The sequence below is a fragment of the Erpetoichthys calabaricus genome, chromosome 8 (genome assembly GCF_900747795.2).
Source record: "Erpetoichthys calabaricus chromosome 8, fErpCal1.3, whole genome shotgun sequence".
Taxonomy (NCBI): Eukaryota; Metazoa; Chordata; class Cladistia; order Polypteriformes; family Polypteridae; genus Erpetoichthys; species Erpetoichthys calabaricus.
In genome coordinates, this window is record NC_041401.2 from 104,065,505 (window position 1) to 104,085,510 (window position 20,006).

A 20,006-nucleotide genomic window follows, 5' to 3' on the forward strand; every position below is an offset into this window, starting at 1 on the left:
GACTGAAATGAGCCCAACTGTCTGAAGGAAATTGAACATCACATTCCATATGAGGACTTCTTAATAAAGATTAATCATCCTGTTAGTGTTGATTATGGTTTGCATATATTTTATTGTATTGGAACCTGAACAATTTGTTATCCATGAATGAACTATAATCTATATACTATATATATATATATATATATATACTGTATGTATATATATATATATATATATATATATATATATATATATATATATATAGTATATATATATATAAGTCAATGCATGTGTGTGTATATATGAATGTTCCAGCATCACTTCTGAACGGCTGGAGCGATTTTCATGAAACTCATTGTTTGACTAAAAATACTGTAGGGTGAAATCAACCCTAACCCACCCCTTTCTGGGTAGGGTGGGGGGTGATCTTGCAGTCTTGTATGCATGTTATCATCCAGTTGACAATTGGAACGACCGCCAGAGGGTGAAATGGAGGCGACTGCCAGCATTCTTTATGTTTGACCACCACCGCGCCCCTGTTGCTTTTGGAATTAAATAGAGTTCTACGCGTGCAAGTGTGTGTGTCTGTCCAGCCCAGAAGTGAGAGGTAGAGTCGGGTTGAGGGCTCCATCTCCGAGGATACGCAAGCAAGGCCAGCACACCGGAAAAAGGAAACCTCCTAAGAAAGACACTCGCTTAGCTGCTAATGCACAAACGATGCAAGCACGTTGGCAACACAAATCCTCATAGCAGAGAGATGCCCAGAGTAGTTCTGACGATTTCAATCCTTTCTAGGATCCCATGCTTTTAACAGCACGGGCTTACACAGTTAGTATAGAGCAGGCAACTGCCAGCATTCTTTATGTTTAAGCAACACCGCACCCCTGTTGCTTTTGAAATTAAATACAGTTGGCTGCTTCCGAGTGTCAGCTCGATGAAAACATACATACAAGACCGTAAGACAAACACATTAGTGAGTCTTCATTGTTTGTTAAATTATTTTTATTTTTGAAGTTGTGTTTTTTTTAATTATATTTTTCTCAAACAATTAAAAAAAAAAACACTTTATTTTCCTCCTGGGCAACACTGGGTATTTCAGCTATGTTAACTAGTTTAGTTATAGTTTAATATTTTATAAAGTGAATATCTTATTTGCATGTACTTATCAACATGCAACATGTTGCTGATCTCCAGCGCCATTAATGAGGATAATTACCTTATCTCAAACTACTATCTGTAGGTACCAGAGTGTTCTTTATTAGAGTGTTAGGTCATTCCAAATGGAGTCTGCCACATATTACAGATTTGAAACAGGCAAGACAAGTGAGTCAAATTGTGTTTATTTTTCTTAGTTTCACTTTCATTGTTCATTCACTGCACATTTTATGAACTTGATGGAAGCTGCTGTAGAATAATCCAGCAACCTCACACTCTATTGAAGAAGGCTATTTAAAGTCTTTGTAATTTCAATTGCCTGAAATAGTTTTAATACTTTCATGAAGGATGCATAATAGGAATAGTACTCTAAGCCGAATGCTACCTGATTCCTCAAAACCCATCTTCCTTTTAACTTTTCTTTTATCTTAACTCAGTAATTTCGCTTACATAATGTGGATTTTTCAATATGCCTTGGCAGTATTTTGCACCATAATGCAGCTTGGAATTCACTGTCCCAAAGAAATTAATTAAATGGCACTGTACTTTATAACTTTGTCAATAAAGTCATTTTTTCATGTTTCATATTCTTGCAGTAAACTTGAAACAATAAACACTTTCTTTGACTTGCCTTGGAAATTAATTATTTTCCTAGGTTTGCCTCATAACTGTACCCTGAGATCAAGCAAAGAACATTTTTAAACAGATGTTAGTTTGCTGCTTTTGGTCCCCTACTGAAAATACATACTTTTAAAAAGTACATGCACTGCATTTGATATGGTAATTAAATATTATTTAAAATAAAGCATCCTTTGCAATATTTTATATTTCTAGAATCACAAATTTTTGTAGGAAGAGTCCAGTGCCGGACATATCAGATTTTTTCTTTTACATACACACAACAGTGGTTGTATGTACGGTATGAAAAACATAAATAATAATTTCTTAAAATGTTATGTCCTGCTGAGATCAGCTACAACCACTAAATTAGGCAGCAAACAAAGTGCTGCGTCTTCCATAAACAGCACCATGAATTACCACTTTTTGACTTATCAACTTGTCATGAAAGAAGACATTAAGAGGATATAAAATCACCAGTTTCTTATCCTCGGAGTGTCATCAGATGGAATATTTTTTTAAGTTCTTAATATACAGTAAAGTGCCTATAAGAAGTAGTCACCCCCCTGGAAGCTCTCACATTTAATTATTATACAGCATAGGCCTTTTAGACATTGATCAATAGAAAAAGACTCTTTAATGTCAAAGTGAGAACAAATCTCTATGAAGTGATGTAAAAATTATTTACAAATATAAAATACAAAATAATAGATCACATAAGCATTCATTCCCTTCATGTCAGTATGTAGTAAATGCACCTTGACAGCCTGGAGTCTGTGTGCACAGGTCTCTATCAACTTTGCACATCTGGGCACTGTCATTTTTCCCATTGTTCTTTGCAAACTGCGCCACCTCTGTCAGGTTGCACAGGGATCATGTTTGACTGACATTTTCAAGTCTACCCACACATTTTCAACTGTATTGAGATCTGGATGCTGATTTGGCCACTCCAGTACATTAGTATTGCTGTTTTTACGTCATTCCAGTGTAGCTTTGGCTTTTTGCTTTGGGTCATTGTCTTGCTCAAAAACAAATCTTCATCAGTGGTACCTGTTTCTTGAAAGCTGCTTTTATAGTTTTTTTTAAAGAATCAGGTAACTTGAGCTAAAGCCTGCCTGTGCCCACCTCTTGTGAATGCACCCGTAGCACATCTTGTATGCGAGCAAACATCCTAACAGAACAGGATTGCTATATGTCCCAGAACACCACTGCTACCCTTTCTCCTAAGACAGCCTGACCTGTGGAAAGATCTTCCCACCAGCTGACATATACACTGCACACATGCGCGAGTAGGGAGCAGCCGACCGGCTCAACGTAACGTGATAATTCACAGGAAATGGGTTTGGAACAAAGTACTAACACCTCTCTTTTTTATTCTGTAGGAAAACAGACGAACAAACAAACCTGTAAGAAGACACACACTCGAGTTCCCTTCCTTGTTTACAACAACCACAACCCCGTCCCATTCTGATGACATTACTTCCGGCTCCAAGTTTCCACATCACCTTGACGTTTCCTGGATCTTCCCATCATACCCGTTGTACATAATTTCCTGTCTGTCCCTTATATAAATCCGCCTGTTTCACTAGTACGGTGTCCTGGCTGTAATTCATTTATATAAATGCAAGAGTCTATACAAGATGAGTGGACCTTTCGGTATACGGGGAAGGCAAAACCCCAAACCAGTGTTGTCTCTTTTTTGTGTTTTCACACAACCTTTGACAAAGGCAGACCAGCATATAACCAGTCCTGCACCATCCACACTTGTATGTACAATTTGTAGGCCTCCAAACTGAATGAAAACTCAGCCACCGATCTTTTCCAAAGATGTGTATCCATCCAGTTGCTATGTCTCTGTCATTCCAACAGATGGCACATCACAAACATTTGTAATAATAAAATGCATTACTACAAATGTCTGTGATGAAAAACCTGTTGGAATGACAAATGCAATGCATTTTATTACACCATGCATTACAAAATACATACCAATAGATGATGCTTTGCATACATTAATGCTGATGTCAACGTTGATTACTTAGATTTTAGTCTGTGCACAGTTAGCGGAATTGCATTTGGCAACAACGATTTGTGCTATTAAAGAGACATGGCTAACTTGGAGTTAAAAGAAATACACAAACAAAGCTAGAAGGGCAAGGACTAAAATGGCAACTTTAGATCAGCACAGCAAACAAACTTTTCAAAAGTTAAAAAGCCAACCATATGCTTGAGTTAAGTGCTGATTTTAAAGACAATACAGTATGTCAAATTGTCCTAATGTAGGTAAAAGTGGTGGAAGAAAATAATTTTTGATATTAATTTGTTGCAAATGTAAGAACAAATGAGACCTAATAATGTAGCATGGCCTAGAAATGTGGAATTCTTTGTTATGAATACAAAGAAAAACACTTTAATGTTCTCATGCTTTGAAAATATTTTTTTTTGTATTGCAGAGAAATCCGAGCAACAAATGCACTTAATAAACATTGTTATTCACATTAGACTAAGCTGCTATTTTTAAGCAATGCATTATTCATCTATATTTGCTACCTACTGTTTACCATTAAGACAAATTATTTTCTGATTTATATTTCCAGAGACAACTGTATGAGAGCCTTGAGGCTTTTTTGTGAGATAATGCACTAATTGTATTTAACAATAACATGCTTTTGTTTATTTATAAACGTATCTTAAAAGTATTTTGATAACCCAAATTCTCTTTAAGAATAAAAAACAGAAGGAAAAATATTCTTTTAAAAAAAAAGTATATTAATTACACTTTACCCGTTTACCCGTTTCTCTATTTGTTGTCAAGATCCCCTAAAGATGCACAGGGGAGTCCTTCCTTAATGACTGCATCATATCCTAGTATGGAACCTTCTCAGTTTAGGATTATGAAGCACTTCAGAGGGTGCTGAAGGCGGCACAGAATATTACCAGCACTTAACTGCATTCTCTTGAGGTCATTTACAACACTTGTTGCCTTAGAAAGACAAATAGTATGCCTTTAATGCATGTTCTTTTTAAAAAACAGGTATAGATGATATCTTTTGAACATGTTAGTTGTATATAAAATATATAGGAGGGACTATAGTGTAGACAAGCTAGGAGACTATGTTACTCCAAAGAAAAATATCCATGTCCAGCCTAACATGGATGGGCATTCATTAGAAGAGGCTCTGCACTTTCAATGTAAATACTCTGGAAATACTGTAATTATCCCATGGCCACTAAGTTGACAGAAATAAGTCAGAAGTACAAGAACATCCAGCGCTACCAATGACAGCTCTGGAAGTAGGGTCACAGGACATTCTGTAGCACATTCCTGACTACTGGCAGTTTGTAATGCAGGGCGTTGAGGTGCAGATATCCAAAAAAATAGTTTAAAAACTCTACTTAAATTAATTAAGTAATGAGAAAAAATCATGAAATAGATTTGTTTATTTGCATAGGGTGCCTGGTGTCAAACCCACGTCAAGATAAATTAAAAACTGATTCTGACTTGTATTTGTTTAATTTCTGTGTGAATAAATACCTGTATTTCCAGAGTGAAGTACACCGGCCAAATGACAGTCTATGTAAGTCCTTGATATTTTGGCAAGCAGGTGACCTGAGGCTCCTCTTTAATTGGTTGCTTTCAGATTTTTCTGGGGATGCAGAAACATTTGTGTTCCCCAAACATTCTCACATTTACAGTATTAGCAGTGAATTAGTATTGTTTTAGGTTTTTTTAATCTAATGTGATTGTACAATTGTTAACGCACTATTTCATGTTCATGTCCATGGTTCATAGTTCACATCCACAATTAACATAACTACAGATGAGCGAGTGTGATTTTTAGGGAAATGGCAACTTCAAGTTGAACCTTAGAAATCAAAGAAAATTCAGTTATTTTTTAATGAAACACTGTGGTATTATGGGTCCACGGCTCTGAATGAATGGCCATACTGCTGTCACCATTGGTGACGGTATGGGTCCTGCTCCATGTTCCCACCACTCTTCAGGGAGCCTCTAACCAGATGGCCTTGGTAAATGGGAACAATTCACACTCAGAGCAAAGGGATGATGGAAAAGGTGCAAGTGCTTTTATTAAATAAAAATCAAACAAAACAGTGTTCAACTAAAGTGCAGTGCTCACAAATGTCCATAAATAAATAATCCATAAAAAAAGTAAAAAATCCAAATGTTTAAAACAAGGCTAAAACATGATAATTAAAACCTGCAGCTGTTATTGGGACCACACCAGCCAAGCACAGCTCCTGCCCAGTCTCTCCAGCTCACCCAAGGCTTGCTCAGCTGGAGTGACTTCAGCTGCTGCGGTCCTCACGCTATTGACCAGACCGCTCGGGGTCGGTTGTCCTCCCGTCATCCTTCTCGCACATGCAGTCGTTCCTCAGATCCCTAGGGAGGACTACGTTTCGATCAAACCCACTCCTCTGAATAATCAATGAGTGCGATCCATCCTTCGAGCGCTGACCCTTCGCTCTGATCCGGGACCCCTGACTGTGCTGACCTTTCTTCCAGCTGCCTGACTTGTCCACTCTCTTTGACCCTGATACTGCTCTCGCTCTCTAAGCCTCTTTTGTTCTTTCTCTTTTTCTTCTTTTTTTCCTTTCCTTTCATTTTCTTTTCTCTTCTTTTGGTTTTCCTTTCTTCTGTCCCCATTGCCAGCTCATCCCACCTCTGCCACCATTTCCTGCTCCAAGCTCCCTCCTTACTTCTGGGAGCCTGTCAACCCAATACCATCGGTAATGTAACCGGATGAACTGGCAGATGGGGACAAATCAAACTGGGCAAAGGGATGGTGCAAAAAGTGAACAAGTGCTTTTATTAAAACTACTCCGTGTCCAAAAAGTGCAGTACTTCAAAAACAGTACATAAATAAATAATCCATAAAAACAGGGTGAAAAAAGAGGAGGTTAAAATAATCCAAATAAATAAATCCATTTAAAACAAGGTTAAAAACAACAGGCTGGAAACAGTCCTTTAAAAGCACGGTGCCTTGTTTTAGTTGGCGGCTCCCCAGCTTCTCCCATATGGGCCCTGCAACAGGGGAGTCACCCTACCTGCAGGTGCAGCTGCCTTCTACACTGGTCTGGTAGCCTTCCGACGCCTGGCTCCATACAGCTCCCACCAGCCTGAGACTCGAGTTCCCCAACGGCCAGGGGGCTCACGCTAGAGCTGTCACTTCAAAGCCTCCCTGACTTCCGCTGCCTTCTCAGACTTACATGGTGAGTCGTCCATACTGTCGGTCACTCTAGCTCCTCTGAAGCGCTCAGCTGGGGCAACTGCTTCCTACTGCCCCAACTGAGGGTCAGTCAAACACTCCTGCAGAGGGGCTCTTCTCCCAGCTTCCTGCTTTCTCTCAAAATAGCCTGCTCTTGCTCACTCGTACCAGCTCTCCTTCTCTAGCCTTAGCCTCTGTCCTTCTCTTTTTTCTATTTTCTTCTCCCCTCCGCACTTGCGCTTATCCTATTTATAATGGGGACGTGGCACAGGTGTGGCGATCAGCAGCTCCCAGCATCAACTGTGGACACAAGCGATCCCGCACTTGTGCACTTCAGTGTGGAAAAGCATACATCTGTATCGCACCTGTGAACCGCTCCACCCACACTACCACACCCATCCTTAAGCCGCGAATGCAGTGATTATTCATTTAAAAAACTGGCCATTCATTCAGAGCTGCGGACCCGCTATACCATAAACACCATTACATAAATAGTTCATTTTAAGTAAAAAAGAAGACAAGCTTACACATGGACTTTTTCTTGGTCTTGTTATGACAAATGAAGTTGGTTACCTGGATGTGCTCCAAGTAATATCTTTTTTCCTTTCCCTGTTTGCTGTTTCAAAGTGTTGGTACCAAAGCATTTTGGACAATGACAGAAGTACAAGACCTAAAACATCTTTCTGAAGAATGTAAGTGGCATGAAAGAAGCGGCAGTCATCTAGAGCAGTGTTTTTCAACCAGTGTGCCACAGCACAGTGGTGCACCATGAGAGCTACCCAGGTGTGCCATGCCGTGGAAATAATACTGTAGCTCACCTGGGTCTGAACTTGAGAGGGACAAGCTCCGCAGGTGGTTGAGACCTGTCTGAGGAGGATATTATGTTATGACTACATGGAGAAGCAGGCCTAAAAGCAGCTCCATGATCACCATATTAGAGCACCTCAGATGTGTCTCCTGGCTGCTAGAGTCCATCTGCCGTTGGGTGTGTGGTTGCCAGCGAGCCTCACAGGGCTGGTGGATAGTGGGCATATGGGTTGCCTCTGAGGCAGACAGGGGTGGGCAAAGCAGCTTGGAGATACCACCAAAGTGCTCTCTAAGTGCTGTGTCTGCAAACGCTGACCTTGGAGCTCCTTTCTTTAGTGGCTTCTGGGGTTGTCCCTCCCCTTTAGGCTGTTGAGCAAGTGTATGAGATATACTGTATATGTGTTTGTGTTTAGTAAGACAGTGGAGGGAAAATTTTGGTTACAAAAGGTGTGCCACTGCAGAAGAAAAGGGTTTAGAAACACTAACTTAGACAATAGCATAAGGCTATTTTTTGTCAGTCCTAGTGAAATGACTCAATTTAAGCAGAAGGAAACCAAGAAATTTTCAGGCCTGAAGGAAAGAAGGGTAAAATTTATGTTCAAGGAAATATATGTATACTGACCATAAAGGAATAATAAGATTTAGGGTGGACTTGTCCTGTGGGTGAAGTACAAGACAGGTTGGAGGATGAGTTATGCTTTAAAATGTGGGGGTCTGTGGATCTTACAATGTGAATTTGTGCCCATGTGAGGTAAGCCTGGCAACCTTGCATTGGACTGCGCAGACTGGCAGCAAGTGTAGAATAAAATTAAGGTGAGAATGACTCTGAGGGTATGCTAAATGATAAACTGGGATGTAAGATTTGAGAAAAATCAGAGAACAACTGATTGTATGCTGTGAATTTATGGAATACAGTGCAAATGGCCAAGGACGGGACATTCTATTAGCAGAGGCCGAATAAGATTTGGATTGACCTGTGCTATGGATGTGTTATAGGACAGATGGAAGTCCAGGGTATTGGAAGATTATGGAGGTGCGGTGCAGACATTATGGTGTGGGTTTTGGCAGAATTGGGAACCTGGCAAGTTGGCAGAGGATTGGGCAATTTAGAAACAGGAGTAGTATAAAATTTGGATGGCAGGTGCACCTGTTCCTCTCTACATCTATAAGACAAGTTATGGGAAGAATAAGGGGACTGAAGATGTCACGGACTGAAGTTCTGGAGCATAGTAGAAATGGCAAAGCTGGCATCAGATTGGGCAGCATGGTGCAAAGTGTATAATACATTTTAGCCTGGATTTCTCCTATGGGTCTGGTACTGGACAGGCCAAGATGTGCAGTGACACTATGCTGAGGACCACAAAAGCATGTGGAATGACCAGATAGACATATAGATGTGAAAGGCACTATATAAGCCAGGCATGTCAAACTCACTACCATTGGTGGGCCGCTTCGACTGCCATACGTGTGTCAGCGGGCTGTACTGTAACAAATACTATTATACTATTATACAAAGTTACTGTAGCTTTCTTTCCAATACTAAAAACTTTAAAAAATGTAACACTTAAAGTTTAAAGAAAAGCAATTTATTTCCATGCAGTCTCCATACAACAGTGTAGAATTAGAGTCTTAACCTCTTAGCTAGGTCCTTATTATATTACTAGGCTCACCCGCCTTTTAAGGCGACCGACTTTTATCCTCAATTTGTGTGCGCTCCATGTGTACATCAGGCATGTAAGTGTAGGGAATGAGAACATCAAAGTGCCCATTCATAACATCTCCCGAAAACCTAAGTTTTTTTATCCCCTCGAGTGCCTGTCCAAACTTGGAGTGTAGGACTCCATAATAATATACTTGAAACTCATTGAGGAACAACTCTCCCGCTGCCATTAGCTCAGAAATGGTACCATAAGTTTGAAACTTTGACATTTCAGTGAGATACTGAAGCTCATTTGTATAAGAGATTCCTGACGGCATCATTGTAAATGGCTGAAACCTTGACCAATTACTTAAAACATGTCGTACAATGTCAGCCCGAATCTGTACCGCTAAAGACGGAGTTTCATGCACTAAATAAGCTATAGTTGAGAATAAGCATGCACCATCTCTCCTAATGTTTACTACGCGGTGAGGCATTTGTACTCCATCAACATTAATTATTTCCTGAGACATAATTTTGTCTATTTTTCCAGCGCATCGCGCACAAAAGCAAGGGAACGATGGGAGCACCAGAACTCTGCTCACATTGCGTCGCTTCGTACCGCAAGCCACAAGTAGTAAGTCTGTGATAAGCAGAATGCCGCTACGCTTTGCACTCACGGGATGGAAGGATAATCCCGACCGCTTTTATATAGTGTCTTGATGATTGATATTCATTATATTATATTCATTGCTTATATAGGAGCCTTACAGTGTGAGATTTATTTCTTTTGTCCCGACACTTGGCATCTCTTGTTAGTAACCAGTTCGTCAATATCAGGCTTGAAATCTTGTGCAGCTGCAACTTTTATGAGGGATGAAAGGTGCTCGACGGTAAGTCTTGAGCGATGTGGGGTTTTGGTAGCTTTCATTAACAAGTGCTTCCGAACATTGACAGTACTCTCGATGCCAACTTACGGATCTGCACATACGAGGGTGGCAGGTAAGCATACAAGCCTGGCACACCAACTTTGTTGTATTTTGCCTTCAGAATTGAATCTGACTGCACTTCAATCAATTCCATTTGGATATTCTCAGGCGCATTCTCAACGTTGTAAGAGAACAGCGCAATGCCGTTTGTGTGAACTGAAATCACGAAAATGCTCACTGAATTCATTGCTCAGTAATTCAAGTTGGAAAACCAATCCTCCAAAAATCTAATTTTACTTTACTAAGTTTACTTCAAAGTTTATATTGTAAAATAAGCCGATATGCAAAAAGCCACCTGACCTACAATAATTTTACAACCTCAAAATCACAAAAATATGTTAATAAACAACTCACCAACTTCTCTCGTCCACTTCAGATCTTCAGCTGTAGTCTGCACTAACTGTTCGTTACAATACTAGCACAAAATTACATGAAACTAGAGCAAAAAAAACGTGAAAATATGCGGGCTATTACTACTCGTGATGGTCAGTTCTGCCCAGTGGCCAGTCTCAGCAGCCCAGTCAGTAGTGTAGCCTTAGCAGGGGCGGCTCTAGGCTCGTGGCGGCCCTGGGCAGAGAAAGAATCGGTGGCCCCTTCGCCGTTGCGGACACTGCATAGCCGCCTCGTGCTCATGACACGCTTCTATATACGCGTGTTAGTAACTTGAAAACCAAGTGGCGGCCCATGATATTCTCATTACGGCAAAACATTATAATACTACATATAGCTTACTGCTCCAACTCTAGCGACATTAGTAAATACAGCGTACTAATTAAAAAGAAACTCAATGTTTTTCAGTCATATTGTCGTCAGCTGTGTCGTTATTTTCCCTTTCTGTTTTATATTCAATATATATTGGCGTGGCAGCCCCTGGGATTTGGCGGCACTGTGCAGGTGCACAGTTTGCACATGCCTAAGGCCACCCCTGCTGCCCGCTGCTGCAGCCTAGCACTTCAGTTGTGACGCTGCGGCTCATTAACTTTGGTCAAGGCTCGTGGCTATACTAGCAGATGACGTTTCCGGTACCGTAATGCCATGGGAAAACGCGCTTTTGTCAGAAGGCAGAAGTAAGAAAAGTCAATAGGTAACACCGAAGATGCAGAATGATTCACTCACAAACGATAGTTATCATTTTGTACAAGTTCAGTGCTAACTAGGATCTGCCATGCGGGCCGCACAGATTTCTGTTGCGGGCCGCATGCGGCCCGGGGGCCGCGTGTTTGACATGCCTGATATAAGCGATAAATGCTGCTTCAGTTTGTCCTCCCAAAAACTGCACCCCTGCCCAAATTTTTTTCACAAGCTGCCACTGTTCCTGACCCTGGAAGTAGACTGATCAGAGAACTTCTGGAAATGTGAGGTGAGTCATTACAAAGAGTTCAATGTGGTATGGAGGCAGTGCTGCCTCAGAATGTAAGGAAATGAGAGAAGAGATCATTTTTTGTAATTGTGGCACAAAATTTGTTTCCAGGGTATGTTAGTAGATGAGCCATCTCATCTTGTTGGCTTGGTCCAAAGGCTATATAGTGGGCCTTGTTATAGCTAGAGCTTTCCAATCTGTTTATTTTGCTACTTTACTGCTTTCTCCTTTAAAATATATTGGGTTAAATAAAATTCACTTTTGAATTATAGACACTTGGGGAAATGTATAGAGACAGCAGGCCGCCAGTCTAAAACACAATAAGTGTTCACTATATATGAAGGTATGTGCAAGGTGTGCAGATGGTTAATTATATTGCATTTAATTATTCTGTTTGGCTCTCTAGGATTAAACAAAATCATATTAACAATAAAATGCCAGAAGTGCTGTGGTCTGCTTTTATACATAACTGTATATATATGATGGATGCTAAGTATACTTTTAATTTGTTTAATGTTGTGTTTTTGTCAACTTTTCTGAGAAGATATGGAAGTATGAATTTCAATGTACTATGACAATAAACTTGACTTAACCTACTGTTATGGTCACTTTGCAAAAGTAAAGTCTCCAGTGGAAAACTAACAGTGAAAAGATCAGGAAACGTACAAAACAAATTGAAGCAGGCAAAAATCATAGACTAAAACATGCCAAAGTCAGAATAAAATCCATCCATCCATTATTCAACCCGCTGTATCCTAACTACAGGGTCACAGGGATCTGCTGGAGCCAATCCCAGTCAACACAGGGCACAAGGCAGGAAACAAACCCCAGGCAGGGCATCTGACCACCACAAGACACACACACACATACACGCGCACGCACGCACATGCACACACACACACACACACCAAGCACACACTAGGGACAATTTAGGATCGCCAATAAACCTAACCTGCATGTCTTTGGACTGTGGGATGAAACCGGAGCACCCGGAGGACAGAATTATCTCTTCACAAAGACAAGAAGAACAAAACCAAAGTCAAAGTCAGAATTAAGTTGTTTAGAATCTCAAAAAAGCTAGAATTATTTAACCCAACCAACTCTAAAGGTAATACGAGGTGGAGTCAAGCTAAAGTCAGAAAAAGGTATTGAATAGAAAATGGAAGGAACCTTAATAAAACTGATAATGTCATTTCTCAATGTAGTCTCCACCCTTCTCAATGCACTTGCACCACCTGCCTGGAAGTGTCTAGATTCCAGCAGAATAAAAGGTTTTGCCTTGTCCTCACAACCACTTGTGCACCGCTTTCTTCATGTCATCATCTGTCTTGAATCAACGACCACCCAGGTGGAAATCATACAATGCCAAATCTGGTGAATAAGGAGGATGTGGCAATACCTCAAACTTCAGTTTCTCCAGATAAGCCTTGCTGTTCTTAGTAGTGTGTTGGTGGGCATTATCTTGTAGCAAAAGGACTCCTTGAGACAGCAGTCCCTGCCGCTTGGATCAAATAGTAGTCTTCACATTGGCCTCCAGCGAGTAACAGAAATTTGCACTAGTGACTGTAGTAACCCTCGGCATTTAATGTTCGACAATAACTCGGGTGCACGAGTGGCTTGCTAGGAGAAGACAAAACCTTTTATTCTGCTGGAATCCAGGCACTTCCAGGCAGGTGGCGCAAGTGCATTGAGAAGGGTGGAGACTACATTGGGAAATGACATTATTAGTTTTGTTAAGGTTCGTTACATTTTGTAATAAATCCCGTTTTCTAACTTTAGCTTAACTCCCCCTTGTAATTTGTTTATTATGGTGAATCCACAATCATGGATGCTAGAAGCTGTGTAATGCGATCTTAAATAAATGTGATGCAATGACATCTGTGTTGTGTTATTAGCAACAGTAAAAAACATGACTGTGGCAAAAATAGTGGCATTCATAACTAGAGACTACACAAAATGGTCCTTGTGGTAATTTTACTGTCAAAACAATAAAAATAATAAACAGGGAGAAAAACAATTCCAAATTAAAAAACTGAATTATAGAGGGCCAACTACCACAGCAATTACTGGTTTCTTCCAAAACAATCATGCTCATATGCTCTTCACGTTTAATCAGTTTACTCAGAGTTATTTGCAAAGTTGCATAAAGCAAAATTATTCAAATGTTTGAATTGAGTATTACATGTATATTTTGCCTGATAGTCATTACCAAAAATTAGCAATCATTGTAAATTTCCAGCTACTTCAAAAAGAATGATAGTACAATGTAGACAAAACAGTAACAACTAAGTAGTAAATAAGCATTGCATGTGTATTAGCAAAGTCTTTTAACTCAAGCAGTTTGAAATTAAGATGAAGAAGGGAGGATGTTACAGAAATCACATAATTTTACCTTTCTGTGATATACTGTATTTCTACCTATAGTATATGGCTGATTGTTTGAAAAGCTCACCACTTTATTTTTTATATTTTATCAGTTCAGGCCAACTTAAGTATTACGACAATTGGCTGCCAGGCAGATGTTTTTTGTGGGAGTGAGTAGGAAAAGATGAAGGAGCTGTGACTATGTAGTGTTAGACTTAAATTTAAATTTCAAGTCAGTAGCTCTAAACCAAAATGTGGATTTGTTTGTGAACGAAAAGCAATCTGGATGATGAAAGAAAAAGAAATTGAGAAATATAGCACAGAAACAGAGCATGGCAAAATTAATAATCTGAAATATCTTGAGAAAGAAAGGCACCATTTGTGTATTAAGCAATGGTCAACTTATCCGAGGAAGACATTAACAGATGATGATTTAGAAATAATCAGGGCACTCTGAAAAAATATTTTAAAGCAATCATCACCAAATACACCTAGAAAAGACAAGCCACACCACAAAACTAAAATCTCTCATCAGCAACAAAAAAGGCCAGATTAGACTTTGCAGTTAAAGAAAAACCCAAACCTGCAAGTTTCTGAAATACAGTATTAGTAAAGAAATGGTCAATTGAAAGGAATAAATGGCATGTAATCAAAATCAAACCAATCCATCTTCAAAGCATAATAGAGGTAGCTTCTTGCTTTGGTGTGCATGGCTACCTCAGGAACAGGTACACTCATCTTTATTTATACAGTAAATTGTTATTTTAGCTGCTTAAGGACTTCAGATGTGTAGAGCAAAAAAAAATCCTTCTTATGTTCAATAAATGCCTCCAGATTTATTCACTTGTGATACATCACTCAGTAAAACATCAAACTATTGCAAGGTAGTAATAAATCAGATGTGAAAAAGTGGAAAGTCTTCATGTAGACAAATTAGTCTCCTAATTAAAATCAGTATGATCAAGATACACAACAATAACTGCAATCATTATTGTAAATAACACTGTTAATACCAAGCATCATAACAGGAAACTTTACAGAGCAAATGTTATTATAATAGATTATCATTATTAGAGTCAGACCTGAAGTGAACTAAATAAAATAAGCTTGAAAGGTTGTCTTAATAGCTGCCACAAGCTTCTTTCAAGCTTCTTTATTTCTTTTTACTGGGCTTTTCTAACGGATCCTTTGAATGAAAGCTAATGAATCATCAGCTTTATATCTGTAAGAGAGTACTCACCACTCTTTGAGAGAATAATGGCCATGTACTCCTGAAGGTCCATAGTAGCAAAAAACAACATTGCTGGTGTGTGTGTTGTTAGAAAACTGAAGGTGATGTTATTTCTTGGCTTGTTTTTTTCAGTAAAAATTGCAGAAAACTGTTCACTTTCATTCTGACTGCTTAAGAACGACTCCTGAAAAGTATAGGTCATTGAAGATCCAGCTTCGAAAATTACTGAGACTTCTGCAATCAATAAAAACATTAAACGCATAACATGTTGAAAATATTTCAGAAATTGGCCTGAAATTAGACACATTTTCAGACAGTTAAAAAACTTAAGTCCTATTTGATAGGTAAGGTCTTAATTCACTGTATTTTCAAGAAAGCAATACTAGTTCACAAAAAGAAATAAGACTCATTCAGTTAGTCATTTCAGCTACCTTCTGATATACTCAGTCATTGATATGCATCAAAACTCTGGAACTCCAAGATATTTAACAATGGAAAAAAATCTCCCCAACATGATATTGTCACCTTTTAAGATCAATGATGATGTATTTAAGATACAAATGTTGGAGACATCCTCACAAAAGATCAAAAAGTAATGGTCAAATGATATTGGGCCACAGCTTAATGAAAATTAAAAAGCAACTGAATGTCTTATTCAACCTATGAACAGGTCATTATCAAGTTCCATTTCTTTCTGAAATACACACATAATGAACAATTATTACACAACTGCTTGCAGAAATTCTAGTGGATATTTGAAAGCACTTCAGAAATTTTCCCTTTATTGAACCCCTCCTGTTTACTAAATGTGTTTTGCAAAATGAATGATTGTATGATTAATTTGTTGATTGATTTATTTGCTAATTATTATTATAAACATATTTTCTCTGTATAAAATATTATTTTTTTTCTGATCTCATTCAATTTTAGTAGGCATACTTCTCAAATTTGGTCCTATAGTTACATTGGAGCTGCTGGTTTTTACTCCAGATAATTCTTTAATGTGGACTTCTAGCTTACTTTGATCAATGTTTTATACAGTAAATGTGATTTACTCTACATTAGATTGTGGTCAAATCCAGGGCTATGTCTGATGCTGCCTCCACAAGTCTGAACTGAAGTAAAGCGTTTGAAAATGTATATGTGTCATGTCATTTTCTAACCTACCTAATATAGACAAAGGTCCCAGGAATACATGTACGTATGCAAATATAACTTCAACTTTATATTATATCATGTGACTCGTGTTCTCTACTATGTTTTCTCCTCGTTTTTCAAAGAAAAGGTTGAGTTTTTGCCTCTTTCCTTATTAATGCATTGTAATAGTCCATTTCAAATACACCCTGGTGACAAAACTAAATTTACTCTTGGAATAATACAGATTTGAACTGAAATGAATATCTGTTAATATCTTACTCTCGTTTCTCTTACTCTCTCAGTATCTTCTGTTGAAAGTAGCCATCTACCAATGAGCACCGTATAATGTGAATTACTGTGAATGAAAAGCATAAATGGAGACAGCTTCTATTTTGAAATGCCCTGTGGATTCAACTAGTATTTTGAAATTTTCTGAGGTGGGTGAGTAGTGTGTTACTTTGGGTGAAAAACAGTGTGTCTGTTTAGTTATCTTGGTAGTCTTGCTACTCTGTGTACAATAAACTTTGACCTCCTTTTCCATCCTCCGTTACTCAACTAAATTGCTGATCAATCTTTAGTATCGATCTTTTTTTACAATGTTATGACACCAAAATGCATAATTTGTGATATGCAGGGATTTCCAAATTCATTCCTGGAATATCACTAAGGCAGCTGGATTTTTTTATATATGGGCAGATACAGATAAAGAATTGATTGATATATTGTTCTTAAATTGCATTGCATAATGAAAATACTTCCATTATGTATTTTATTCATTTTGAGTTATTTTTTCGTGTTAACAGGTTTCCTTTTTTAATTTAATTACATATTTTCTTTTCCCATGAAAGTAACACTGTGTCCTAAAGAGGATCTGTTCATTCATATTCTTCCACATCTGTCTACTCATCATGTGGCTATTTGAAATGAGAGTAAAGTATTACTAAAACAAATTAGAAAACATAAACACCTGTTGTGAATAAAACACAAATTAATGTGGTACATTGTGTATACTGTGCAATAGACACACCATCCAACTCAGGTGTCAAGAAGGATTTAGATTTCTAGCAAGCATCTTTTTAAAAAAACAGACATTCTACAAGTAACATGTAACATCATTTTCATATTCTCTTTTTTTAACCACTAAATAACAGGCATATGTAAAGAAACATGAGACATTGCTCAGCTGGATTTTTTTTAGAAATTCTCATTTTCCATTACTTATCCATCTTGTAGAGTGGAGTAGCAGAATCTGGTCTTGAGCATAGTAAATTCTTGTTGAATGTTACAGAAAAAAGTCCAACTTTTTGTCTATGTTAACCACATGCCTTTAATAACTACCTTTGGTGCAGAAGGGACCCATGTAAGCAGAGTTGCTGCAATCACAAGTATAGCCATTATATTTCTCAGTACATTTTCCTCCATTGTGGCACAGGCTGCCATAACTACTGCAGTGACCAGGGCAGCCAGGCTGGACACCAGATGTTAATTTTGCCTGCTCTTCCAAGTCAAGGGTAACACCATTCAGTGTTAGAGAGCGAATGCAACCCAGAAACCCCTTTTTTCTTGATGCAGTGCCTCCTGTAGGAAAGAAATAATACATTTATATCTTTCTTTCAGTATAATTACAATTTTCTGATACAAAAAAGATAGATTTTTGTGTGTCTTGTAAGCATGCTATGTTTTCTTTATTAAATATAGAAATAAGGTGGTGTAAATGACAAAATGTTTTTGAATTTCTTTCATAGCAGAGCACTGGACTGTAAAAATGCATATTGGTTTAACCTTGGGTACATCTTAGCATTTCACCGTACACCAAGTCTTAATTAGAGTTCAGGTTGTACAAAGTTGTAAATATTTACACTTTTGCTATGCTTTCACAGTGTCCTGGAATAGTGTACGTGTAAGAAAGGTGTTACATAAAAAGAAAAGTACAAATAAAATACAGTGCTTGTTTCTATACAAATTCATTCTGTCATTTTAATGTTAATATTAGAAAAACTGTAAATACAATCGAAGAAGTCTTCATTATGGCAGTTGCAGAAACAGATAACATTTCCTTTTGGGGATCAAAATGAGCATATTCATTACTAGGGTTTGATACACAGAGATCACAGATCACAATTAAAAACTGTAAGTTAAAGCCAGAAGTGTTTCCCTAAATGTATTTAAATGTTTGTAGTTGCTAGTATCACATTGTTTATTTTCTAACAACAATATAGGAGTGGCCATGAAAAACAATGATGGCAACCTAGTAATATATAATATTTCATATATGAAAACAAAAATCTTAGAGGTTCTTAAAGTCCTAACAACTTTTACTTTGCACTGACATTTTTTTATATAACTGAGGAGGCATGACGTCACACATTAAGCTGCATTAGTTGTACATTCGGTAACTGCAAAGGAGTGTCATTTCTAACAACAATATAGGAGTGGCCATGAAAAACAATGATGGCAACCTAGTAATATATAATATTTCATATATGAAAACAAAAATCAATAATGCTCAGGAAACAATAACAATAAAAACAGACTTCCACCTGGTATAAAACAATCACAAAACCCATTAAATAAACCAACCTGCTTTATCTATGTTCAGCAGCACTCCGCACAAGACAGGAACCAACTCTGAACAGAGCACCAGTTCATCACATTTCCAGGCTAATACAAGGAGTGCTAATAAGAAACTAGTAACATGTCAAAATGTGCAGTCCTTAAAACTACCATACTTTACATAGGAGCCTCATTATTGACTTTCATTTTGGCACAATGGTAGTGTGGCTGCCTCGCAGTTAGGAGACCATGGGTTCGCAACCTGGGTCCTCCATGCATTGAGCACAAAGAGCTTTGAGTAGTGAAGAAAGTGCAATATAAATGTAAAGAATTCTTCTTATTATTAATTATTATTACTTTGATGGAAAAACTTTTAAACAACCAAAATATAAATAAATAACACAGGGCCAGTCCAGGAATATTAGTTAGTGATAGTGCTTCACAGCTTCAGAAGACTCAATATGAATCTTGAACTGTTAGGTTATGTTTGCATTTTCACCCTTTATAAGCTTTTCTGTGGGGACAGAGACAGACTATTATTATTATACAATATATTACCACCTAAAAAAAATGATATAAATAGTCACCATGAAAAATCTTGGATCTCTACGTTAACTTTCAAACTCGAGCATTACTTAAAAAAAGCATTAATGATATAGTAGTAGTACTAGGGTGTTTTACCATTTTAGCCATTATGGATGTAGTGAGAAGTCAAGCAAAATGACACCTTTTATTGGCTAACTAGAAAGAATACAATATGCCAGCTTTCGAGGCAACTCAGGCCTCTTCTTCAGGCAAGATGTAAATGATTAAAAACGTAGTTTACAAAATGTGCATTTATATTTTGAACAAAAGACTAAGGTGTTTGACTGTATAAAGCTGCTGGTTTTAGCTCCACCTGTAACTAACTGTGTGACCCTTCATGCGTCACTTGTATTGGCAG

General features: G+C 38.1%; 1 protein-coding gene across 1 annotated transcript in view; it reads right to left on the minus strand.

Annotated features, from left to right (window-relative positions):
• Positions 1-20,006, minus strand: part of LOC114655924 (contactin-associated protein-like 5) — a 557,429-nt gene that overhangs the window by 58,532 nt on the left and 478,891 nt on the right. The window contains exons 18-19 of the mRNA XM_028807237.2: positions 17,849-18,088; positions 15,383-15,607 (exon numbers count right to left, since the gene is read on the minus strand). Coding sequence (XP_028663070.2) covers positions 15,383-15,607; positions 17,849-18,088 — 465 coding nt within the window. The remainder of the gene's footprint in view (positions 1-15,382; positions 15,608-17,848; positions 18,089-20,006) is intronic.